General features: G+C 38.8%; 1 protein-coding gene across 2 annotated transcripts; it reads right to left on the minus strand.

Annotated features, from left to right (window-relative positions):
* CDC25A (cell division cycle 25A) lies at positions 1–26,628 on the minus strand. 2 transcript variants are annotated; one of them, XM_044656998.1, is made up of 16 exons: positions 26,471–26,628; positions 24,657–24,733; positions 23,410–23,452; positions 22,768–22,804; positions 22,158–22,259; positions 20,527–20,640; positions 20,181–20,182; positions 17,589–17,718; positions 16,514–16,588; positions 8,433–8,597; positions 6,464–6,562; positions 5,690–5,752; positions 5,485–5,583; positions 2,050–2,180; positions 653–764; positions 1–266 (listed from the first exon to the last, which is right to left on the minus strand). In XM_044656998.1, exons 1-16 carry the CDS (start codon positions 26,626–26,628, stop codon positions 126–128), a joined length of 1,548 nt encoding a protein of 515 aa, XP_044512933.1. In that variant the 3' UTR covers positions 1–125. The 2 variants fall into 2 exon arrangements, with proteins under 2 accessions (XP_044512933.1, XP_044512934.1); XM_044656999.1 differs by lacking the exons at positions 20,181–20,182; positions 20,527–20,640 and adding an exon at positions 21,325–21,326.
* Positions 26,629–26,820: the final 192 nt, after the last annotated feature.

A 26,820-nucleotide genomic window follows, 5' to 3' on the forward strand; every position in this document is an offset into this window, starting at 1 on the left:
CCAGGTAGTGATGGTCAGCATGTGGAATGAGCAAGACTTAGCCGGAAGACCCATCTGGCTGGCCCCTTTCCCCAGGCTTCTCCGGAGCACAGGGTTCTGTGGCTGCTGTCCGAGGAGCCCTGTTCTCAGAGCTTCTTTAGGCGACTGTACATTTCTCTTTTGCTTTTCTCCCCTGCCCATGTCCGGCTTTTGGTACGAAATTTCTTCAGGTCTTCCTTAAAGTCTTCATGGTGCATGGGACGGTAGCTTGGGGGCTCACAGTACGACTGGCAAGAGAGAGAAGAAGAATCAGTACTGGACCCCACAGGCACAGGACAGACTGTGGTTCTTCACAATACCCAAGTATGGCACTATACAGACAGGAGGGAGTGATGCAATATTTGTGACACTGGAGTCTGTCCAAAGGGATGTCCCACCACATCCATTTCTCCTTGTATTAAAGCCTGAGGCTGGGAGATATAAGACACGAACAGACATTGCCTCTAGTTCCTACAGGACCAGAACCTCCTAATTTGAGGGGCCTTGGGTCTGCAATGGTAGTTAAGAGATAAAATAGGTCTCTTCCTCTCAAAAATAAGTACACATCAGGAATCTAAGGTAATGAACTCTTTATATCCCACAGATATAAAGTGGGGCTCTGGGGCATTCTTACCTTACACTTCAAAAAGAAGTCCTTGTACCCTCCCTTTAAAACATATAGCTCAGGGTAGTGGAGTTTGGGGTACTCGTTATCTAGCCGGTCCCGCTCTCTCACAAATCGACACCTGGAAAAAGAGGGAAAGACCAGAGGAGATTAAGTGGAAGGAAGGAGGGTGGGGGTGGGAAAAAGCAAGAAAACCATTATTGTTGCTCCTATGTGTCATTATTTCAGAGCTCCAGAAAGTGCTATTTCAAAGTGGGGTAGGTGTGTGTAAAGAGAACCGAAAAAGACATTTTAGAGTTATGAAGTAGTGGGAAATACTATAGCCAATTACTATAATAAACAAAGGCCATTCTATATGTCCCCTCCTCATCCCAACTTCTGATTAAGCCCTAATATATATATATATATGTAGAAATGTCCTGCTTCTTACTGATTTTTATTAGATGCTAAATATCCTTCTCACTTGACTACCTGGCTAGTACTGCCTACATTTGATAGCATAAGTAATAAAATACTAATTTTGGTAAGTCTTCTATAGGCTTTTGATATTCATAAGAAGTGCTGGCTAGATCATTAATTAGGGCTAGTTGGTGCCAGTTTACTAGATAAATCCCAGAGTGGCTATAGTACCATCCAATCCTAAATAAGAATTCCATCCACTATTTCTCTAGGTACCCTATTTCAATTATGGACAGAAAGGTCTTCCTTACATCAAACCTAAATTTAGATCTTTGAATTTCTGAAGTTTGAAAATTCTCCCATACAATAGCAACCCCCCAAAAAAAATTAAGCCAGAACTAAGGATGTTTACTTTCCTCTCTCTCCCTCTTTCCCTCCCTACTCCTGGAGTTGGCAAACAACTCAATCTGGGTTATATACGTATTATCACACAAAAGATATTTTTCATTTTTGTAAGTGATTAATCTTATAAATCTCAAAAATTCCCATACACATACTCAAATAAACAAGTGAAAAATCACATGCATGTTTCATCTGCATTCTGACTCCAACAATTCTTTGTCTGGAGGTGTATAGCATTCTTTGTCGTAAGTTCCTTAGAATTGTCCTGGATCATGGTCTATCATATTTTTTCATTGTACATCTTAAAATGTGCTACTCAGAACAGAACACAGATTTGGTAATCACATACCAACAAAGACATTCAATTATAGTTATAGAATACCGTTCAGAAAAAGAATTTTTTACTACTCTGAACTTGAGAACATTTATACTTGAACAATGAATTTAGGATCTATGTGGATAAATATGTAAATTCAAGATATTTCGATACAACTGGATATTATATATTTTTAAAGATAGGATTAGAGGACTAAGTCAATAACCTAATTAAAAGTTGATGAAAAAGTTTTCAGCTTGTACCTGGGAATGAGTACCCAGTTACTTACATCCGAGGCCCCCGCTCTGAAGAAAACTCGCAGTGGAAAACAACAATGACACGTTTGCCATCTGTTGGTCTGATGGGCTTCTTCAGCAAGAAGGCTTCTACCTCTTCTTCCATGTGTAAGTTCACCGCGCCCTACAAAGATGAACGAACTCATTAAGTCAAAAAAGAGCTATTAAGGATGCCTAGACTTCTGTTTCCTGGTCAGACTAGAAGCAAAAGCCTTTTGGAGGCACATCTTGCTTAAGTACCTCCTCCTCCTTTCACTTGACAGATCTCACCAACTTCCAAGCATCCACATATGCTGTCAATGGACTTAGTATGGCTGGACATAATGGCTGTGGAATGAGTTAATGGATATGAAAACCACAAGCCACGAGAAAAGGAAATTCAATTGAATGTCTTTTAAGCACATATGATCTATAGGGCAACTTTCTAGGTACAAGGGGATATATAGATTTTTTTTTTGTGGGGGTAGAGGATGGATAATTTATGCCTTTAAAAAAATTATCTTTATTTTATTCCAATAACAAATTTACACATAAATTTTCCAAAGTTACACGATTCATATTGTCTCCCTCCCCTCTTCGAGTTGATAAGCAATTACACTGGTTTACATATGCATAAAATGTTTTCATATTATTCATTTTTTGTAAGAGAGTAATCTTATAAAACCAAAACCTCAAATCATATATTCAAATAAACAAGTGATATACCAGGGATATATAGATTTTTTAAAAAAAATCACAGAGTCCTCTTATGATCAGGGAACGTAAAAATCAATAGGGAAAAGACAAACAAAGAGATCAAATTGTGGTCCAAGATACTGGAGCAGGGCAATAAAGAAAACAAAATATAACTGAGTTGTGCTGGGTCTGAAGAAAAAGAAATGTTAATAGGTAGAGAAGCAGATGAGATAGAATACAGGCAAAATTGGGGAACACTGATCTAGTTATAATATAGACTGTGTAAAGGAGAATACTTTGAAGAGCCTTGGATGCTAGACTAATGATTTTATTTGGCAGATAATAGGTAGATTTAATTTTTTTAAACAGGAGAACAAATAATATGCTCAGAATTGTATGTCAGTAAAATTACTATGAAAGAAGCATGGAATATGGGAAGGGGAAGGGAGAGAATGAAAGTTAAGAAGGGATGAAAGAAAAGGCAAGAATGATTGTGGCATCACTAATGGGAATAGGTAAATTAGTAGAGGGCAGGCTTTTCTAGAGGGAAGGAAATCAATTGTTCTTTTGGACATGTCAAGTTTGAGTATTTAAAGCATTGAGATATTTAGCAGGCAGATAGAGATGTGGAGAAGAACAGGGGAGAAGCTGGGGTTATAGCTAGACACTTACAAGTTATTGAGACCAGGGTAAAAATTGAGGTGGGAAAGTTTTCCAAGGGTGAAATTATGTAGAAAAAATTTGTTGATAACCATAAAAGAATGGGTTGAATTAGGAGAAACAGAAAATATTAAGAGACCAAGAAACATCCATCAGAAAGGATGTAAAAGAAAGAAGCAACAAAAAACAAGTATCGTGAAAGTCAAGAGAAAAGAGAATATTTAGGAATAAAGAAGAATAAAGAAGGAAGTATGGGACTGACAATCAAGAATCATTGTGGAAGAGTGGGAAGACCTATATTTAGAATCAAGAGAACCTGGTTTTGAATCCTATTTAAATAATTTTACTATTGCTGCAATTTTTAATGAGTGACTTCACATATCCTTTAAGAGCAGAGTGGTTAATTAAGTGAAGAAACCAGTTTCCTCTCATCTGAAAAACAGAAGGTTGGACTAGATTAATTATTGGTATCACTTTCAGTTCTAAATCTTGGATGCTATGATGATGATGATGAGTGACTACAGAGATTAAAATAAAATAATGCTAGTAAAATACACAGTGGATAAAGAAGCCTGGTTATAGAGCGCTAAAAACTGAGTACATGGTATAGACTACACTTGTTGAAAGAAATGAAATAGGCAAGAACATAGGATGATAGCTTAAGGGGATAGCAGGTGTGATAATTGAATTAATTCTATATCTTTATATACTGTCCATCTTTAGATTTAATCACCAAAGGTGAGAGCACCTCCAATTCTGGGAGGTTGTAACCCACGCCTGCTAGAGTGAGGAATCAGAATCAACGGATCGCCCCCAAGGCAGTACTATGAGAATCGTCTATTGTGATTGGACACGCAAATTAGGAGGGAGACACAGGAAGTGACGCATAAGTGACCCCTTTAAAAGGAAAAGGTCCTCAGTCAGCTGGGGTCTCCCATCCATTCCCCTCCCCCCCCCCCACGGGGCCAAGGAAAGGTTTTGCTTTGTTTTAAATCAAAGGTGGAAACGTCCTGTTGACCTAGCATGTTTTGTAGACAGAGGAATTGGGAACCAGCAGAGACTAAAAGCAATCAGGAATGCATGACAAATGGAGTAATTCCCAGTAGACTAAAAGGTGGCACTTCATCCTCTGAGAAAAGGAAGAATGGGTAAAAACAGATCATTTCAAATGCATAGAAGAGTTAGAAACTTTCAAAGATAGATAACAGTAGGTAATCTATTGAGGTGGGAAAGTGGGGGAATGAAGGAGATCTGGAACAATGACTATCTCTCCATGTGATAATCAGAAAGAGATTAAAAAAATGTCATGCAGAAATTAAGAGCTCAATGGAGGTCAGAAAGTATAAATTTCAATGAGGCAGATCTAGCCAGTAGCATCTTTTTATTTTTCCCAGCATTACTGTACTATTCAGGAGGACTGGAAAAGATGATTGGTCAGGGTCAAAGTTGGCTTGTTAGCAGGGTGAAAATAAGAGATTCAAGAATGGAAATGTATGTCTTATTGAAATAGCTGCCTACAGAGGAAAGACTGAAGTGAAATCTGACTAGGAGAACTTGGAGGGACTGGGTGGCCAGAGATCACAGTGAAGGCGGATAGTCCAGGAGGAAAGAAGGAGTAGGAAGGACAGAAGTTTTCAGTCAGAGAAGGGACTTCTGCTTTGGTGCAGTTTTAATAGATAGAAATGTCTAGGATTTAATTAAGAGTCCTTAATAACTAAAGAAGGTTAAGGAATTGAGAAATAAGGATAGGATGGTTATTAATGTGATTAAACCTTAGGAATAGGAATAGATGCTTAATCGACAACAAGTTCTCAAGTCGGCATGCCCCTACTGACAAAGGGATCCCCTCTCTGGTTGGCACATCAATAGGTGTTGATGTTCCCAAAAATCCCTTGGAGGGACAAGGAAGATATGGTACATAAGGAGATCACATCAGACAAATTTTTAATCAGAGAGGGAGATTGTATTCTGTTGAACTAAACCCAAAAGTTATTTTCAATGAATAATCACTTAGAATATTGACAGCTACCTTTCCTATACCCTCTATGGTATACCAAGGAACTTCCTTGCTGGATGGTAGTCTTTGCCCATACCTTGATATGGCCTCCTTCATATTCATATGGATATCTGCAGTCAATGATGACAAACTCTTTAATTAGATTTGCAAACTTCCCATTTAACACAGATGCCATCTAAGGAAAGAATTTAGAAAGAGGCAGAGAGATTTAATTTTTTTTTTTCTAGTAACTAAAGACTCAAATATTTTTGTGTGCAATTGAGTTCTCGGGAGTTACTTACTATTTCTGGAGAAATGTATTTTAGATCCTGGTGCTTTCCAGCAACTGTGTGAAAAAGGTAACCCTAAAATAAAATCAGAATAAAAAACATTGGCAATGCTGCTTCTGCAGGAACAAGTGAGTGGAACAACTTTCTAGTTCAGCCAGTGAATGCTTTACTTCCATTCTTTTTTTTTTTTTTTAAACCATTACCTTCCATCTTAGAATCAACACTGGGTATTGGTTCCAAGGCAAAAGAGCAGTAAAGGCTAGGCAATGGGAGTGAAGTGGCGTGACCAAGGTCACACAGTAGGAAGTGTCTTGAGGCCAGATTTAAACCTAGGACCTCCTGTCTCTAGGCCTGGCTCTCAATCCACTGAGCCACCAAGCCATCCCCTTTACTTCCACTCTTATTTGAATTTCTCCAAGGTATCAACAAAGTCTTGAAAACTGATATTCTGTTCATTTTTTTTTAATTTAGCCCTCAGATCTCATAATCTTACCCATCATTGAGGAGGACACACAATCTCAGTCGAGGCAAAGAAACAAAGAAAATATGACAAAAGTTTGAAAAAAGGAAAAAGAGAACGGAAGGAAAAGTATAGAAATGCCTGGACCTTGAAAAGTTAGTCCTGTTCTCTCTAAGCGCAACTTGATCATCATTGGGCCTACTGTGTCCAGTCTTTAAGATTCATTACTACCATTCTAAGCTCAAAAATTCTTCTTGGGCACATACAACCTTCAGCTAGCCCATTTTCCAATGCCATCCTTGAATTATTGAGCCTAAGGCAATTACCTTTGAGAAATCACCAATGAGGTCCCTTTGGTCACTGTCCAAAATACTCTCAATGGTCTCTTCTGTGGAAGATGACTGGGGTATAGATGGTTGTAGGCTCTGCATCAAAAACACAAAGATGGACAATGATTCCTGAGACTTAGGACTTTCAATTTAGCCCTAGAACACAGAGAAAACACTTGTTTTTAATATGAGTAATTAGTGGACAACTTCTGTTCTAAAAGACAAGCTTCTTATTTTTGTGTAACAATTAAACCATGTACATTTTTTTTAATCCCATTTCCCCCAAAGGATTTATAATTAAAGATTTTTGAATCTGCATTCATCAACAATTAGAAGAGATTCTTATACATAACAATTATAAATCCCCCCTTTTTTTTAAAACCCTTACCTTCCGTCTTGGAGTCAATACTGTGTATTGGCTCCAAGGAAGAAGAGTGGTGGGGGTAGGCAATGGGGGTCAAGTGACTTGCCCAGGGTCACACAGCTTGGAAGTGTCTGAGGTCAAATTTAAACCTTGGTCTCTAGGCCTGGCTCTCAATCCACTGAGCTACCCAGCTGGCCCCTTATAAATACTTTTTTCATTCATTTATCAGCTACAAATTGTTCCAACTATCCTGAAAAGTACTCCAGAATTAAATCTTACAAGTGACTAAAATGCCCTTACATTCTAACTCACAGATTCTACCTTCTAGAAGATTGAAGACAGAAAGGTCAAACATCTACCAAAATATTCAGTTTTTGTGGTAGCAAAAAACTGAAAGTAGGGAAACTATCTTTTTGGGATAGTTAACTGTTGCACATAAATGTAATGAGATATCACAGCATTTATTATGAGAAATAATTAACATAAGAGTATATTTGGAAAAATTTTCTTAAAAACTTAGATACAGCAGGGGTAGGAAGGGACATAGTTTAAAGCGAAGATGTTAAGAGACTCCACAAAATTTCAGCTTTTGGGAAGTTCATGGTATTTTTATGTTTTTTCTATGAGAGCTCCTACTGCTCAACTTTATCAATTCATCTTATGAAGCAAAACAAGAGTTTTCAACTATATCCCTCAAGAATATTAGTTTTTTACTATAGAAAAAAAATTTATTTTAGGCCATGAAAGTAGGAATTAGTATCCTATAAAGTTTAATTTCAATTTGTTCATTGAATATAAATATTTATCATCCCATCATAATCTAATAAAGGGCACCAACACCTCCTCCCCCCAAAAATCCCCCTTCCTTCCTACAACAGGCAGGGAATGTTTAGATTTCTTTGATTAAATCTGACATACATGGGTATCTTTTCCCTGAAAGATGACTTTTGGATAAGCTCTGCCTAAGTTCTTCCTCCCTATTCAGTAGGCCAACTCTGGATGCGTTGAATGAATAGAGCAAGACAACAAGCACCATATAAATAAGTTTTTTCTTTCATTTGATCTTATATTCAGCCCTCAAATAATAAGCAGACTTTCACATATAATGAGACACTGAATTGTTTTTCTACTTGCTTGGTTCTCCCAAAGATTAACAAGAAGGCTGGCTATAGGCATTTTTTCCCTGGTGGCTCCAAGTGGAGAACCAAACCCAACTGATTTTGAGGCTCTGAGAACTTGGTTTTAAGGTGAAGCTCCCAGAAACCTAAGGCTAAGTCATTACACCTAGAATCATTTACTGTAAAGAGAAGAATTTAACGGACAGTTAGTGGGATAAGGAACATGGCAGACTGTTGTGATTTTGCCACCACCTCACCTTCCAGTTCCTTCAAGGTTTTCTTTAAAAATAATAATAAAAAAAGCACACTATTTGTAGGAACTAACAGTCAAGGCATGACATGGAAATTAAAAGGTTACACAAATTAAGCTTGTAAAAGCAGACTCAAGAGGTCTGTACAGGAAATAATGAGAGAATAAAATTGCTGTGTGACAAAGACAGCAACCCCAAAAGACCCAGAGTCCCCCACACATATTCAAACAAACCTCATTCAGTTTCATTGCTTCTTCAGGAGGTTCTTCTATTGCACTTTTCCTCTTTTTTGTGTTTCCTGGTGGGGAATCCTCTGAAGAACGTTCCAGTCTCTTCAACACAGGACGAGTCATAGTACTAGGTGTAGATGAGGATTCAAACAGCTTGCATCGTTTACCCTGTGAATGACATAACCAGGCAAGGGCCAGAGTAAGGAATGAGAGAAGTAGCTAGTATCTCAATGAGGAATGGAATAACTTCCAAGCCTCTATCATGCTGACCTCCACACTGGAGCTATCATGTAGGTAGGTGTAAGAGCCCAGAAATGACTTAGCTTTCTCCAGTTAGGAAAAAAAGAGTTCAATGTGGTTCCTTGGTTATTCTCCTCCCAAATTCTGTTTCAGAGCCTTCTCTACACATAACTTTTCCAGATTCGTTGCACCATGTTGCAGTCAAGAGGGTAGTAGTTAATCTTACAAAAGGCAGAATTCATAATTAACCAGTAACCTAACAACACTAGGCATCCAAATGGAAATACCGTATTCATACACTACCAGGGCTTCTCATGCTTCCATGGGCAATTGTTTTTTTTATGCTTGTTTCATGGCCCAGAAGAAAACGGAATAAACTCAATCCAACAGAAGAAGCCTATTATGATCTCAAGAGCTGCATATAGCCAAGGCAAGAAAGATAATCATACTTCAATACTTATACTGTGATGGTATATGGTTTGGACATGAAATCTCCAACATTATGGAAAGAACTTCTTCATAGCAAAACAAATTTCTAAGAGAAGATCTCTCCTCTATTTAGGGATAGGGGAATAAGAGTTGATGGTATTTGATTCAGGATTAACATATGAAAGCACAGACTTATGTGCATTAAATTGGATATTAAACTGTTTTAAAAAATCACAAAGAATTATAGAAAAACAAGATTACTGCCATGGAAATCCTAAAATACTTCTGTTGATGCTATGGAAAACATGAGTAGCCTGAAGAGCTTTTTTGAGGAAGGAATATAACAAAAGAGATGTGGAAAAAACAAACCTTAGAAAAAGCCAACATCTCAGGAGTAAAAAGAGCAAGAAGAACTAGGAAACAAAAGAGAGAGAGATAAGAAAACCAGGATAATTAGCGTCAAAGAAGCTGAGGATGGACAGTGAAGAGGCCAAATCTATATATTACTCATTTCAGAAAACAGAGAGAAGCTGCTTGGGACATTTTATCCAGGAGGAGAGAAAAAGCTTAGAGAATAGAAATTTACTAAAAGGTAATAGGGGATGGGGAGTAGAAAGAGATGGTTCAGTGGCCTCAGCCAGGCCTGGAATCAGGAAGTCCCAGGTTCAAATCTAGTGTTAAGACACTTCCTAGCTGTGTGACCCTGGTCAAGCCACTTGACTCCAATTGCTTAGCCCTTACAACTCTTTTGCTTTGGAACCTAATACTTAGTATCAATTCTTGGTCAGAAAGTAAGGGCTTTAAAAAAAAAAAGCAATGGGGAGTAGAAGCAGAAAAACATTGTACATAATGTCAGAAAAAAACTGTTACCTCATTATTCTCAGCAGTACAGTGATCTAAGAAAATCCGAGACTCACAATGAAAAATGTCATATACTTCCAGAGAAAGAATTGATGCATTCTGAATATATGTAAAAATTTATTTCTCTCTCATGTAAAATCTATATCAGATTGCTCTCTGTATCAGGGAGGGGTTGAAAGACTAAAGGAGAGAGGGTGGGAGAGAATTTGGAACTCAAAAATTTTAAAAGCATGTTAAAAATTGCTTTTACATGTAATTGGAGAAAAAATATATATTTTTAAAAATTGCCCCGCCCACAGCAAAGTTAATAGGTTGGGGCAGCAACTAGGTGGCAGAGTAGATAGAACACTAGGCTTGGATTCAGAAGACTGGTCTTCCTGAGTTCAAATGTGGCCCTTGGACACTTATTAGCTACGTGATTGTGGGTAAGTCACTTAAATCTGCCTCAGTACCTCATCTGTAAAATGAGCTGGAGAAGGAAGTGGCAGACTACTCCAATATCTCTCCCAAGAAAACATCATGAAGAGTTGATCAGGATTGAAAAAATGAACATAGAGTGGAGGGGCTGAGCCAAATTCGCCTCCAAATAATGTGAAAATAACAACTCAGAATTAATTCTGGATAGGATGAAACAATTTCTTTTTTTGGCTTTTGGCCCATAGATTGGGGGTCAGACAACTAACTGGAAGATTACAGCAGATCTTTGGTGTCACTGGGAGCATGTCTGTTGTAGTTCCAGGAAAAAGAGGAGCACTAGCAGGAGGGGGGACCCTCACAGTACCCAGGTAGAAATGAGTGCCCGCAGCTGCTCACAGACCAAGAGAACAGTGACCACACTTCTTATATCATGCCACCTTGGAAGAACCGAACTTATAGACTCTCAGAATTGGCTCTGAAAACAATTTTGAAGTTTGGGACAATTCCCCTTCCACCCCAAGTGCAGAACCCAAATTTAACATAAAGTTAAAAGTCAAGAAAAATGATGAAAAAATGAGCTAACAATAACAAAAAGAACCTGATCATACATGTCACTATGGTGGCAGGTGTAATAGGGAAAAATTAGATATTAAATAGATATATATTTAAGGTGTGGTCACCAGGAATCAGTCAGATCTAGATTGATTCCATAATTAAAATAGACCCAAGTCAGGATGGGTTTTATGGTAGTTTATTTACAATTAGGAAGGTTGAAGGTAAGGCGAGAGAGAGAAACTCTGGTCTGGTCCAGTGGAGGTCCGGACTGAGTGAGAATTAAAAGAATAATTAAATTAGGCTACTAGCTACAAGGCCTCAGCAATCAGAGGTAGAGACTCTGGAAAACGCCATGGTAGGCCAAGTAAGTCAGCCTAACTTACCCATGTGACAATTCAGAAGGGAAGCTGCCTGAGGTCTGGGCGGAGATCCTTCAGCACCAAGTTCAAAGCCAGAACTGCCTCAACAGGAAGTTACCAACATACTTGAAGAGATAGCATCTTTTGTCACTTCCTGTGGGTCCACCTCTAATTCAAGTGGACAAATGGCAGCCTCAATACTGGTTTTGGACTGCCCAAAGGGCAGTCCCTTGTTTTTGATTTGTTACTTATTGTCACATGTAGGTAACTCATCTCCCCTCCCCACTAAGGGAGGTGGGGATGACATTATCTCTGGTAGCTAGAGTTTTAACTATGAATGGGGGTGAGCTAATTCAATTTACACACAGGGAAGAACAACAACAGCAACAAAAAACCCAGTAGACAAAGTCAAAATAGCTACATCCAAAAACCTCAAAGAAAAATGTGGTCTTACCTCCATCCCTCCAAATTCCTGAGAAGAGTTAAAAAAGGATTAAAAAAATTAGATGAGGTAGGAAAAAATTGGGAAAATAAATGAGGGATGCAGAAAAATCATGAAAACAGCTTGGTAAAGGAGGAACAAATACTGAAGTAAATATCACTTTAAAAAAGAAAACAGGCCAAATATCAAAAGAGGCACAAAAATCCACCGAAGAGAACTCTTGCACAGCTAGGTGACTCAATGGATAGAGAACCAAGCCAGGAGATGGAAGGACCTGGATTCAAATCTAGCCTCAGACATTGCCTAGCTTTGTGACCCTGGGAAAGTTATTTAATCCCAATTGCTTAGCCTTTGCCACTCTTCTGTCTTAGAAATGATACCAAGCCAGAGGGGAAGAGTATCAAAAAAAGAATTATTGGACTACCTGAAAGTCATGATCCAAAAAGAGCCAAGACATGATCTTTAAAGATAATAATAATAAAGATAACGATCAAGGAAAACTTCACAGATACTCTAGAACTAGAAGGTAAAATAGAAATTCAAAGAATCCACCAATTACTTCCTGAAAGTGATCCCCAAATGAAAACTCCTAGGAATATTATAGCCAGAGCTCCCAGGTCAAGGAGAAAATATTGAAACACTTTAAATGTCATGGAGCCACAGTCAAAAAAAATATAAGATACAGCAGTTTCTATATTAAAGAATGGAAGGGCTTAGAATATGATGTTCTGAAGGGCAATGGAGTGAAGATTACAATCAAGAATCAGTTATTTGGCAAAACTGTGTTCCATTGGGCTTTCCCTCAGGGAATATGTTCCTACCCCAGAAAGTTGAAACTGAGGATATAAGTGAACACCTGCTGACTTCATATTGTTGTTTGTCCTACATTTTTGAAGAGGACCAGTGTGACATCATGGAATGTTTTCACTCATGTGTAAACTGGATATAAGTAAGGCAGAGATGCACAAAGTCTGATCAAAGTCCAGTGGCAAGACAAAAGTCAGAATGACTGGTGATGACCTGGGATGCAGGATTTGATTGTGGCATTTTAAATGTCCAACCAAGGTCTAAGTATTCCTCAGAGCCTGTATTATTCATTTCCTTCATGGCCCTTGGAACAAATTGTTCTCATCTGCCCATTTTGCTAGGGTAGGTCTTCACATGCTTGAGAGAGATACTCCATGAACTCACCAACAGGTATGAGAATAGTCCATTACCCTTAACCTGGTTTAGCCCATTTGCCAAGACAGTTTTACTGAGGCCGCTGCTCATTCTACAGCTTCTTAAGGTCACAGACAAAAGTTGGGTGAAATGTAGATGCTGAAGGAAGATGAATAGCTCTGAAAAGGATTCAACAAGTCCCCACACCAGAGGTGCTAGTCCTCTCTGAACACCCCATACATTCCTGACCCCATATAGATGTGCTGTCTCTCTCCACTCCAGCCCCTCATCTCAGCTCTCCTCAGCACCTCTGAGTGCTGTTAAAAATGAATCCTCTGTTCAAAATGAAAGTAAATCTGTTGCTGCCTCCTGTGAACATCCAATCCTTTAATTTGACTGAATAACAGAAAACAAGGGAAAATGAAATGAGGGGACCCTACTCCTTTAGAAGAAAAAATAGTTATTTAATGAAATAGAGGACTGTTAAGCATTTCTGATGAAGATTAGAGCTGAAGAGAAAATCTCACTTTTAAATATAAGACTCAAGACATGCATAAAAAGGTAAACAGAAAGGAGAAATCATAAGGGATTCAACAAAGTTAAACTGTTTACATTCCTACATAGGAAGATGATACTTGTAACTCCTAAGAACTTTCCACAACCAGCTAGATATATAAATCTATCTTACCCTACAAAGAAGTAAAAGGGAAGGTAGATAAGAGGAGGGAAAGTGGATTGGGGCAGGCAGTGGCAAAAAGCAAAACACTTTTGAGGAAGAACTGTGTGAAAGGAGAAGGAGAAAAGGATAAAAGGGAAAAATGTAGACCTAGAGAAATACATAGAAACCACAACCGTGAATTGAATGAGATGAAATTAACCATAGAATTGAAATGGAAAACAATGGATGGATTAAATACCACAATCCTATAACATGTCATCTATAAGAAACATACCTGAAACAAGGACATAGAGTAAAAACAAGGGTCTGGAGCAGAATCCTTATACCTTAGTTAAATTGATCTAATTAAAAGAGATAAGTACAGGGACTACATTTTGCTAAAAGGTACCAAAGACAACAAAGTAATTGCACTACTCAAATACAACCACCAAATGGTATAGCATCCAAATTCTTAAAGAAAAGTCAAATGAGTTATATGAGGAAATGGACAATAAAACTATATTAGCAGGGCACCTCAACTTTCTGCTGTCAGAACTTGATAAATCGAACCATAAAATAAACAAAAAGTTTAAGAGATGAATAGAATTTTGGAAAATTTGATACGATAAACCTCTAAGAAAAGAGAGGAATATACATTTTTCTCAGTGGTACATGGCACCCACACTAAAACAGACCATGTATCAGGGGGAAAAAAAGTCACAACCAAATGCAGAAAAATTAGTCCATCCTTTACAGACCAAAATGCAATAAAAATTACATCCAATAAAGATCTGTGTAAACACATTAAAAATTAATTGGAAACTAAATCACACAAAGAAAGAGTAGATCAATGAACAAATTATATAAACAATAATTTCATTAAAGAGAATAACAATAAGGCAACATATAAAAATTTATGGGTATTTATGGGCAGCCAAAGAGGTATTTAGAAGAAAAATTTTATCTCCAAATGTTTACATTAATAAAATAGAAAAAGAGTAGATTAACATTAACTGGGCATACAATAATGAAACTAAACAAAAAGGGTGAATTCACCACTAATTAAGATGATATTAAAGCAATTATGAGTTACTTTGCCCAATTCTGTCAATAAGACCAACAAGTAAAATGGATGAATATTTACAAAAATATAAATTGCCAAAATTAACAGAAGAGGAAATAGAATACTTAAATAACTCCTATCTTAGAAAAATAAATTAAACAAGCCTTTAATGAGCTCCCCCTCAAAAAATCTAGATTATTTCAACCAAACATTTTAAGAATAATTAATTCTAATATTATTTAAACTATTTGGAAGAAGAGACAAAGGCATTCTACCAAATTCATTTTATATCACAAATATGGTGCTGATTCCTAAACCAAGAAGAGCTAAAACAGAGAAAGGAAACTACAGACTAATTTCCCTAATGAATACAGATGCAAAAAATTTAAATACAACACAAGCAAGGAGATTACAGCAATATATCACAAATATTATACACTATGATCAGGTGGGTTTTACACTAGGAATGTAGTGCTGGCTCAATATTAGGAAAATGTATCAGTATAATTGATCACATCAATATCAAAAGCAACATAAATCATATTTTGACAAAATATAATAAACTTTACTAAATAACACTAGAAAGCATAGGGATAAATGAAGGTTTCCTTAAGATAATAAGTAAAATCTATCCTACACCATCAGCAAGCATTACCTGTAATGAAGAACAGCGGGAAGCCTTTCCCCCTAATAAAACCAAGGGTGAAGCAGGGATGTCCACTATCACTACCATTATTGAATATTATACTAAAAATGCTAGTTAAAAGCATTAAGAGAAGAAAATAAGCTATCACTCTTTGTAGATGATATGACAGCATAATTAGACAATTAAAAAACCAAGTTGAAGTAGTTAACATCTTTAGCAAAGTTATGGGATATAAAATAAAACCACATAAATCAATATTTTAACATATTACAAACAAAGTGAAGCAAGAAGAGATAGAAAGGGAAATTTCATTTAAAATAACTCTAGGCAACCCAAAATACTTGGGAATCTACCTGCCAAGGCAAACCCAAGAACTATATGAACATAATTACAAAAATAAAGTCAGATCTGAACAACTGGAAAAATATGAATTGCTTATGGATAGTGCTAAATCAATATAATAAAAATGACAATTCTACCTAAACTTACTAATTCAGTGCCAGACTAATCAACCTTCTAAAAAAGCATTTTAGTTAGAAAAAAATAATATTCATCCGGAAGAAGGAAAGGTCAAGAATATCATGGGAAACAATAAAAAATGAAAAGGAAGGTGGCCCAGAAATACCAGATCTAAAACTGTATTATTAAAATGGTAAGCATCAAAACAATAGGGAAGCTAGGTGGCTCAATGGACAGCCAGCCACGCCTGAATTGGGAGGCTCTGGGTTCAAATCTGGCCTCAGATCCTTTCTAGGTGTTTGATTGAGTAAGTCAGTCACTTAATTCTAACTGCCTAGCTCATACCACTCTTCTGCCTTGGAATTGATGCCTAGTATAGACTCTTAAGACAAAAGCTAAGGGTTAAAAAAAAAAAAAAAAAGACCTTTTTGTGCATATAAGCACAAAAATATAGCAGCTCTTTTTTTTGGCAGCAAAGAATTGGAAATTGAAAGGATGTTCATTAATTGGGGAATGGCTCAATAAATTGTGGTCTATAAAGAGCAGTCAGGTAGCATAGTGAATAAAAAGTCAGGCCTGGAGACTAGAGGTTCTGAGTTCAAATTTGGCCTCTGACACTTCCTAGCTATGTGACCCAGGACAAGTCACTTAACTCCAATTGCCTGGCCCTTACTGCTCTTCTGCCTTAGAACCAATACTTGGCAAAACAGAATAAAATAAACAATAAAAATAAAATTTAAATTAAAAATAAAAATAAAATAAAAAGAATTTCTGTCAATTATATTACGACTTACTTGGCTTGCTGTTCTTCTCATTACTAGGGGAGCTGTCCAAAGGCTTGACATGCACGATGAAGTTTCATCATCATTCTAAATGAGAAAGAAAATGTTATTAAAAAAAGAAATAAAAGTGTAGTTGTAAAAGGTTTGGATATCTTAGGGACAATTCTAAGATCTGGAGGAGAGGGCATCACCTCTCAGTTCTCTAAGGTATATCTATTTTTGAGGTGGGATGCTTGGAGGGAGACCAACTGCTACACTTTGCAACAGTTAACCTGGCAGAGGTCAGTAAGCTTGTTACTTCATTCCTAGACAAGCAAGTAAATAATCCATTCTTAATTGTGTTCTAACTCCAAAAACTTCTAAGAAAGAAGAACTACACTGAAGTTTTGGTCGTCAGCAGATTAATTCTTCAAATGTAAGACCAACAGACATCAGTCCTATTGATAAGTGATATTTGGAGCATAAATACACTGCCTCAATAGAATCAAAGAAGCATCTTTAGCAAGAGTTAAGAAACATGAGACGATTAATTCAAAGGTTTTCTTGAATCTACAAAGTCTAAGTTAATACAACTCAGTTTTATCTTTTATTTGGCTTTACCTCAAGGCCCTTTAAAATCTACTGCCATCCTTTACCCCAGACAATATCTGACCATACCTCCTACTGTTCAGCTCCTGCCTGGAAGTCTTGCTGTCTCCAGTCCCATCACATTAATCCCTTTACACTACATTTCCTTCCATTCTGATGGCTAGCTATATACTACTCACACTTCAAAATAAAGCTTACACTCCCCTGGTAAGCTTCAACACAGAACTGCCTTTTTTGAACTCTTATGACATGGCTAATATCATAGTTTGAAAATTATTTTTCTCTTGTTTCAAGTAAGCTAGTTTTTGCCCCATAAAATTGATTCATTAAGCATTCTTTAGTAGCTTGTTCAACAATATTTAGCACACAGGCCTCAAATATTGCATATATGCTCTGCCCAATTCAAGCTTTGGGTTTCTTTTCATTAAGAGGCCAGACCTGATCTGACATTTCTGGGAAAACTCAAGAGGACATGTGAGGTAGAGGAAAGGGGAAGTACCTTCAGGTTTTCTCCATCAAGGATTTCCAGGAATCCATCATCCTCATCAGATAGAGAGGTCAGAGGAAACTGTGGCAGGAAGAGAGGGAAGGAGTTTGCAAGTTCACTGTTATCCTTTTCATGGCAAAAACTATAAGATAATTCACGGGTTTAAAAAAAAATTATAGATCAGGTCAAATATTATTCCCTTCAATTAATCAAGGGGGACTTTAGAATTTTCACTCTGAAAAATAAACACTCAAGGTCAAGCCCTGGTTATTACCCATAACACTTTTCTCTCCACTCATAGCCAGTGAGTTGCCAGTTCTTAGCAGTTCTATCTCTCAAACCCAATTCTCTTGTTCCTTCCTTCTGTCATGAGCATCACCATTCTTCCTATCACTCAGGTTCTCAACCTTGAAGTTATCCTCAAGTCTTTACTCTCATTTAGCCCCACATCAAATCAGTCTTTTTAATGCTCCTGTAATTATCTTCCTCCTATGTTTTCTCCACATATATACCACAAAAACCATAGTTCATAAACTCATCACCTCTGGCCCAGACTAATCTCCTGACTATAAACTATTCTTTTCATAGCTACCAAATCTATATTCCTAAAGCATATGTCGGACCACATCACCCTGCTTTGCTCAGGTGTTACCAAATGTTCTAGGATAAAATAACAATTCCTCTATTGGCATTTGAAGTCCTGTACTATCTGTCTTCAGACCGGCTTTCAAGGAAGATTAGGTATTACCCTCCCTAATGTAAGCTATAATACCAATTGGCCTAATTACTATAACGTGTATATGACACTGTACCTGCTTACCCCCAAAGCTTTGCACAGACATTCAATGCCTAGAATGCTTTCCCTCATCCTTTCTACCTTTCAGAACCCTCAGCTTCCTTCAAATCTTAGCTCAGAGTGCTCTCTCCTTTGAGACCCCCTCTCTATTTGCCCCCTCTCCCAAATCACTTGTATTATAGTGTATTATTTATTTATCTGTACACACACTCTACCTGCCTCTAACAGAATATAAGGTCCTTGGGAACCTTATATATCTATATTCAGATATCCAATACTGTTAACCACTGGCACATAGCAGGTATAAGAGATGCTTGTAGATTGACTAGTGGGTTGTCAATCAAGTCCCTGTGACCACTCTAGTTTCTTCCCAGATTATTCATTCATTCAATAAATATTAACCCCATCATTAAACTCCCTGTCTCTGGTCTGTCACTCCTTTTTTTTAAAACAACAAAAACAAAAATCCTTACTTTTAATCTTATTAACTACTTTAAGACAAAAGGGCAAGGGCTAGGCAATCAGGGTTAAGTGACTGGCCCAGGGTTGCACACAGTTAGCAAGTACCTGAGGCCGTATTTGAACCCAGGACCTTCCTTCTCTAGGCTCGGCTCTATCCACTGAGCTACCTAGCTGCCCTACCTAGTCCTATGTTAAAAAAAAAGAAGAAGAAGAAAAACTGTTAGTAGCTTCCTGGTTGCCTAATTTAGCTTCTTATTCTCTTTCATGTACTGTGTTCCAGTCAAAGTGGGCTATTTGCTATTTCCTCCAGTCTGGAATGAATTCCTACAGATCTACCTGTTGAATCCATCCCTTACCTCAATGTCCAGCTCAGATACTACCATGACACCTTCCCTGGTTCTCCCAGCTAGAAGTGATTTCTCCCTCCCTGAATCTCTTGTCCACTGTTTGACATCTTCTATGGATATATCACCTTCTAGCTTGCATTACAGTTCATTGTGAAACAGATCCCTAAGCTCCTTGAGGCTCACATGAGGTCAATGCTGGTTTTTACCTTTGTATCTGTAGAATTGAACAAGGTGTGTTGCATACATGCCCCCCCCCAATGTATTATTTGCAAGAAGCTAGTGGAAGTGAATGTTATGGGTCTATTGCCTGGCACCAGTTCTTTATACTGAAATATCTCTACCATGGAGATGGGCAAGTTAGAATCATTAATTTGACAGAAATGAAAAAAGGTAAGGAGTCTGAGGGGGCAGTTAGGTAGCTTAATTGATAGGGAGCCAAGTCTGAGATGGAAGGTCCCTGGGTTTGGCCTTAGGCTATTCCTAACTATGTGACCCTGGGAAAGTCACTTAATCACCATTGCCTGGCCCTTACTACTCTTCTGCCTTAGAACCAATATATAATATTGGTTGTAAGATGGAAGAGTGGAAAAGAGAGGAGGGAGACAAGGAGTCCTAGTTCTTGGGTCATGTTTACCTCTCATTGTAATACACATTTAAGTTGTCCTGTGTCAACATTGGCTCTCCCAGGGTACTGTAATCACTTTGGAAGAAACTTAAGAAAATCAACCCATAGAGCCCACTACCTGGCCACAACACCAATTATAGGCTCCAATTAGCCTCAGTTTAAGACAGCTAAGCTCATTTCTTGTTATAGTCATCATAGGGACATTATACTCCGAGGTGCTTCCACTAAAGAACTATCACTCACAGGGAGGATCAGTCAGAAATATGTCTCTAAAGGACAGATATGTGATACTGTTGATGCCAACTTCTAGGTCTAAAGTTGAGTGTTTTGGCCAGCATTCAAACTCTTCAACTATATCAATGGCCAAAGTGGACAGCTCTAGGAAGTCAGTTCAGAGTGTGCATGTGGTTAAAGGAGTCTTACTTTAACCAATGGGAGGGATACCAAAGGTCAGAAGAGTTAGGTCTCTGTTACCATGGAGGTTAAAGATCCCCACAATGCAACCAGGCCCCAAGGGCAAGTCTAGAACTTTGGTTTTCAATCCCACGTGGATCCTCTGATATTATATTTTAGATCATAAGTATTAGTCTCCCAAAAGGACAAGGATGCTATAAAGAATAAAATTCAATGTAGCTTCCTCAGTTATAAAGTCTAAAGGTTCCAGAGTCTACATCCCCTTAATTGATAGAACTTGGGAAAGTCAAAGCAGAGAAGACGTACCATTTGAGCTGGGGCTGAATTCTGCCTTTGGGTGAAGACATCTTTGACCTCTCCAAGTCCATGAAGAGGACCACGAGGTACAGGTCTTGTTGGCTTCTTAAATTCAAAGCCCTCCTGCAGGACAGTACAAATAATTTTAAGGCCTTTCCTCCCATCCTTTATGTAGGTACCACAAATTCAGAGATACACCAGGTGAGGCACATCATGATTACTTTCCATAACTACCGCAAAACTAAGAGTTCACATTGTATTCTAACAAAGATATAATCTATGGAACCAAAAGATGTCAATGTCCTCACTGATAAAAGAATTTGCATAGTCCCTTAGCATTTATTGTGATGAGATAAGGTCTATCAAAAACTATTTAGTCTTGTTTCCGAATATCTTTTTTTTTTAAACCAGTAACTTCTGTGAATTGGCTCCTTGGTGGAAGAGTGGTAAGGGTAGGCAATGGGGGTCAAGTGACTTGCCCAGGGACACACAGCTGGGAAGTGTCTGAGGCCAGATTTGAACCCAGGACCTCCCATCTCTAGGCCTGACTCTCAATCCACTGAGCTACCCAGCTGACCCCCAAATATCTTTTTGATGAGGAACCAAAGCTTCTCAATTATTCTTTTAGTTTTGTTGTTGAAAGTCTTCTCTCTATCTGTCCATTTGCTAGGCATGAAGAGGGCAGACCAATCATAAACTTATTTTTTTTTTTATTTTAAACCCTTAACTTCTGTGTATTGACTTTTTATAGGTGGAAGATTGGTAAGGGTAGGCAATGGGGGTCAAGTGACTTGCCCAGGGTCACACAGCTGGGAAGTGGCTGAGGCCGGATTTGAACCTAGGACCTCCCGTCTCTAGGCCTGGCTCTCAATCCACTGAGCTACCCAGCTGCCCCCCAATCATAAACTTTTTAAAGAAAGTCTCTTAAGATAAGATCACCTGAGTCAGGGACCAGGTGTCTCTAGCAAAGGTCACCCTGGGAATAAAGTACCCATCATATGCAACAAACATGTCATAAAGTGGTATAAGACATTGCCTCCTAGAAATAATCTATCTGGAGAGATAAAACACACACTGATTAGTATAGCACTTCTAGCAAAATGAACATACAAGAAGTTCCAAATGAATTAGAGTAGGAAAGGAAGAAATAATTGAGTAGATCAAGTTTCTATTGTGTCCTTTTTCTTTATTTCCATCATAGTAATGCTTTGTGGAGTACATGAATGATTTCGGCTTGGTCATAAAGAATGGTTAGAAGACACACTGTTAAAAGGAAGGCACTGTAGGAGGAAATATGTCAAGAGCATCAGATATGAACATATGCTCAGGAGACCATGAGAACTATTTCTCTAGAGTACGTGTGTTGGGGACTGTAGTAATTGTTTAGAAAGGTAGAATTGGGCCAGATGATAGAGGGCTTCGAATATCAAGGGAATTTGGACTTGGACTGGATAATCATTGATATTTCCGAGTTCTAATTTGGCTTATTCATCTTGTTCTCTCCAATTTTGTGAAAATGAGATGTTGTCTTGAGGTTTGGGCCATTACTCTGAAGGCAATTTGTTATTATTTTATCTTGCCCAAAAGTTTAAGTCACCCACAAGCTGCTAACCCTCAATATAACAAATATAACCACTCACATTTTCCTTGTTTTCATCATGGTCGCTTAGCTGAAAGATATCACAGTCAAGTGAATCAAAATGGCTTCTTTTTAGGGCAGGACTACAACCTAGGAGCTTCTGCTGTCAAGGTGACAAGAATAAATTAGATATCAGTGGGATGATGGATACCTCAATAAAAATCTTATTTGATTCAGTTACTCAAAGAAAAAAAGTACATAGCTAATTAGAAATAATCTAAGAAATTATTCTATAATATTTAGACAGCTGTCTGGAAAAAACAAAAAGGAAACAAGAAGTAGAAATAAATTTCTTCCTTTCCATAGTTTGATCAAGACTTATTAGTAAGCTGCTGTTGTTACTTATTTCATAAGACTTGACTATTTGGACAATTCAAAGTAGTATGTTATCACAGGATGACAGAAATCAGCTCTGGTTTGAGCCAGAACACTTGTAAATAGAGATGAAAAGGCTCAGAAGTCCATTTCTATTGAAATTTCTTAGAAATCTGCAAACACTTATTTGCAATGAAATTTGTAACACTTATGGCCACTTCTTAGACCATACTTGGTGGACAAAGCAAGATTTAAGCCCAGAGTTAGTAACACTGAAGGAAAGGAAAATAACTTACTGGCAGGGAATTTATTCTCCTCATGGGCTTTTCAAGGCTGCAATGAGAATAGAGTAAATGAAAATGTGTTCAGATTAGCAAGTAAAGAAGAACCTTAAGTTCAACACTAATTGGCAACCATTTTCCCCCCTTTTAGACAAATCCACTTACCTAAATGTCTAAGGAAAATAATTGGGCTCAAATAAAGTATTCTCTTAAACACATTCCCATAGACCTTTTGCATTATAAACCCCTTTAGCAAACTGATAAAGACTATGAACTCCTTTTCAAAATATTTTGAAATGCATAAAATACTTAGGACTACAAAGGCGACCAATTATATTGAAATTGTTAAGGATATTTTGAAGTTTATGGACCCAATTATGAACTCCTGCATTAAGGTAATAATTATGCTATTGGGCAGGAACACAACAGATTTAAATACTTCCACTTAAAATTAAAAGTGAACTTGTGTGTTTCTGGTTGAGGGAGGAGTATGTATATGAAGATTGTTCCAGAAGCTTCAACCATTCAGAGGCCAAAGGATATAAAATAAAGAGTAAAGTAAGCATCAGAATTAATCTGGGAAATCTTAGTCCAGAACCCTAATCAGTTAGGGATTTAATAATATTGACACTTGGCATTAAGCAAAAAAATACATACTTTTCTTTATTATCCAGGGGCCCAGGAGAATCTAGACAAAAACCTGTTGGAGGTAGAAAAAAAGACTTTATTGTGATTCAGCTGCTCTATATGTATTTAATATTATAACTTAATTCCTTCTACTATTAATTTTGACCATCTCATTAAAACCATTTCACACTTTTAAAAGGGCAGTGTTTAAATTGTTTGGGATCTCCCAGGAATTTCAGGGTGAACATTGTTTTGTAATTACCTGAGACCTTGTACCTGCTCTTTGAGGCAAGTCATACTTGTCTGAGGTAGAGCTCAAAAGCAGGTCTTCCTGACTCCAGGCCCAGTGCTCTATCTACTCTCTACCACCTCTGAAGAAGACATAATACTTTCCTCTGCTCTGGAGCTACCATCAGTGAAGCAAGACTTAAGGGAAAAGTAGATAAGAATAATTGTTAAAGCCATCTTGTGATTATTCAGGCATAGATGATCTGGTTTATGGTTAATGTCTGTGTCATCAGCCTCCCCTAGATCCAGGGCAAATATTCTGTTAGCACTGATACAAAGAGACTACTTTGGGTCAAACTGCACCAGTCTCTAAAATTCCTGCTCCCCAAGGGTAGAAGATCTTAGAGGTTTAATCTAATTTACATACCAACCTCAGATTAGTCTGAATTTACTAATCCCCAAGCAACTTTTATTTTCTGGGCAGTTATAATAGAACAGCCTAAACCTACTGCCAAACTTCAAACCACTTTTTATTTCTTACTAGTCTCCATTTGGCAAGAGCTAACCACGGGTAGCAGAAATTTGGAGAGAACTAACCTTAACTGCAAGCTCTCTCCTACACATTCCCTTACTTCAGCAATGAAACATTAAATATTTCCTGGATATAGCTTGTCCTTTCCTACCTTCCTTTAATATTCAACAAGTCTGATCACACAATTCATTCTCTTTGTCTAGAGGTCCACTCTACTCCAATCTCCATTTTTTCCTACTAAAAATTAACTTGTTCTCAGATACTGCTTTTATGACCCCTGATGTTCTGCAAATTTCTCCTCTGTGGTTTTTCAGTAACACCTCATATTATACCACCTGAAGTACTTATCACATGCTGCCTTACCTTTTAATTATTAATGTGTATGTCACATTTCTTCTATTAATTTAGAAGCTTCTGGAAAAGGAGAAGGGCTTGTTATGTCCTCTGTTCTTCACAAGGCTTATTCCATTACAGTGGATAAACACAACAAATATTTTAATGCAAAATGAAAGAATACCTGAATCTGTAGACTCTGAGGAGCTTGTTCGCTGTAGGCTGCTACTGTTCTTCATTTCCAGTGGATTCTCACAATCACTGCAAACAAAAGCACACAATTCTTTATATGCCATTTTTTAATCTGGCAACAAGGGGAACCCCTCATCTACATTGGCTATTGATTTTCAAGGAGTCAGAGGCAAATATCAAACTATTTAATGCCTGGTTTGGCTCCACCTGATATCCTGAAGGGCCACTCTCCTGTGAATCACAATTCCTTAATAGAATGAGTGAGGGGTAGGCCATCAACTCCTAGCATAGCACCCAAGGCCTAGTGGAATTCAAAACTCTTAAAAATACCACCTCTCTGGCCAACTCTAACTCCAAGGAGAATGCCTCTTTAAACTCTTGTGGGATTTTAATGTTTATTTGGGGAAATTTGGAACAAGGATACAATGGAGAAACAGCATTCCAGAAATTGATAGGAGTCAAAAGGCAAGGAAACATGTAACTAACAAGAGACCAGGCTGCAAGAAAAGCCTTCAATTTAGCTCTCTTCCAAGACATTTTTTGAACTTACTCAAGCACTGTGTGGGGGAAGGGGGAACACCCAGCACCATAGTAAAATGGAGGCAAGTTAACTGACCCTGGCCACATGCTAGAGAATTGTGGTTAATTCGGAGGCCAACTAGCCATGTGCCTTTAAAAAAAAAAAAAAAAAGGAATGCTTACATTGGAAGAGCTATTTCCACTGGAGATCCTGTTAAAGGGCTGTAGTGAGTAATTAAAAAGGAAGGAGATTCAAAGATTTTAGAATATAGGAAAGTTGGGGAGCAACCTAGATTTGGTACAATGAGAACATGGAATGAGTAGAAAGTGGTGAGAATAGGACCAGAGTACAGTTAGTAATGAGAGAGTAGGAAGGAAAGTTTAGACAAGGGTCTTCTTGGGGACAGCAATGAGGTGAATGAAGGAAGAAAGGGAGGGAATAAGTAAGGATCAGGGAGGTTGGGGAGGAATGTACACTGGAGGGATTGTGTGACTAGCCTACTTGGGTAAAGTCCGAAAGTAAAGTGCACACAAGGGGAGAAGGAATGAGAAAGGGGGGTTGGTGGGGACTTGGTTAGCAGGTAGGGCTCCTTGTACAGAAAGTGGGGGTGAGAACATATGGGGGGGATGCCAGTGGAAAAGGATCAGGATTTCCTTGGCAGTGGAAAGGAGGGAATGGGTCTTAGGATAGAATGTATGTGGGGGGTGGGAGGCCTTGACAGATTAGGATCATGGATTTGGAGCCCAGATGGAATCTCTGGGGATCATCTAATCCAATCTTCTCATTTTGCAGAAGAGGAAAATGAGGCCCAGAAAGGGCAGTGACTTGCCCAAGGTCACAGAGCTATTAAGGAGCTGAACCAGGCCTGAAAAACAGGTCCTCTGATTCCAGAGTGCCTCAACTCACAGGCTTCAACAGAGGGCACATGGTGGTGATGGAGTGGGGGGCTGAATGGAAAGAGAGACCAGGATGTACACAGGGTAGCGGGGTGTGAGCTGAGGTGGAATGTACGTGGCAGGGGGTGGAGCAGGATGGGTGCAGAGCAGGAGAGGGGGACAGGCCTAAGTGTGCTGGATAGGGGAGGTGGGCTGGAGGAGAGCACATGGGAGAGAGCTCAGAACAAAACCAGAGTGAACTTGGGGAATGGGTAAGAGAGGGGAACTTGGCCTTGGGGGAAGGGGTTCCAGGAACATGGAGGGGGAGGACAGAAGGGAGGTTTCCGTAGGCTCCAGGGAAGGGGCACCCCGGAGCAGCTGGGAGGAGGAGCCCAGGCCGCTCCCTCTCACCTGCCCAGGCCCCGCAGCTGGTCCATGGTGACTGCGAGGTTGGTGACCGGGGACAGACCCCCGGGACCAGCAGGGAACAGGGCCTTGACGACGGCTGGCGGCGAACTGCAGGCGAAGAGAAGGCGGCGGCGGTGCGAGTGCTCCGGGCCCAGCTCCATCCGGAGCAGCGGCGGCGGGGGCGGCGGCGGCGGCGCCGCCTCTCGTTCTCTCCCTCGCCCCAGGTGGGTCGCCCGCCCGCCCGCCTTGTCCCGCGCTGCGCTGCCCCCACCGCTTCCCGGAGCGCGGCGCGCGCGCGCGCGCGAGCTCGGCCACCCGCGGGTCAAACACAAACACGACCCCGAGGTTCAGGG

Source organism: Gracilinanus agilis, chromosome 1 (genome assembly GCF_016433145.1).
Source record: "Gracilinanus agilis isolate LMUSP501 chromosome 1, AgileGrace, whole genome shotgun sequence".
In the NCBI taxonomy this organism is placed as follows: domain Eukaryota; kingdom Metazoa; phylum Chordata; class Mammalia; order Didelphimorphia; family Didelphidae; genus Gracilinanus; species Gracilinanus agilis.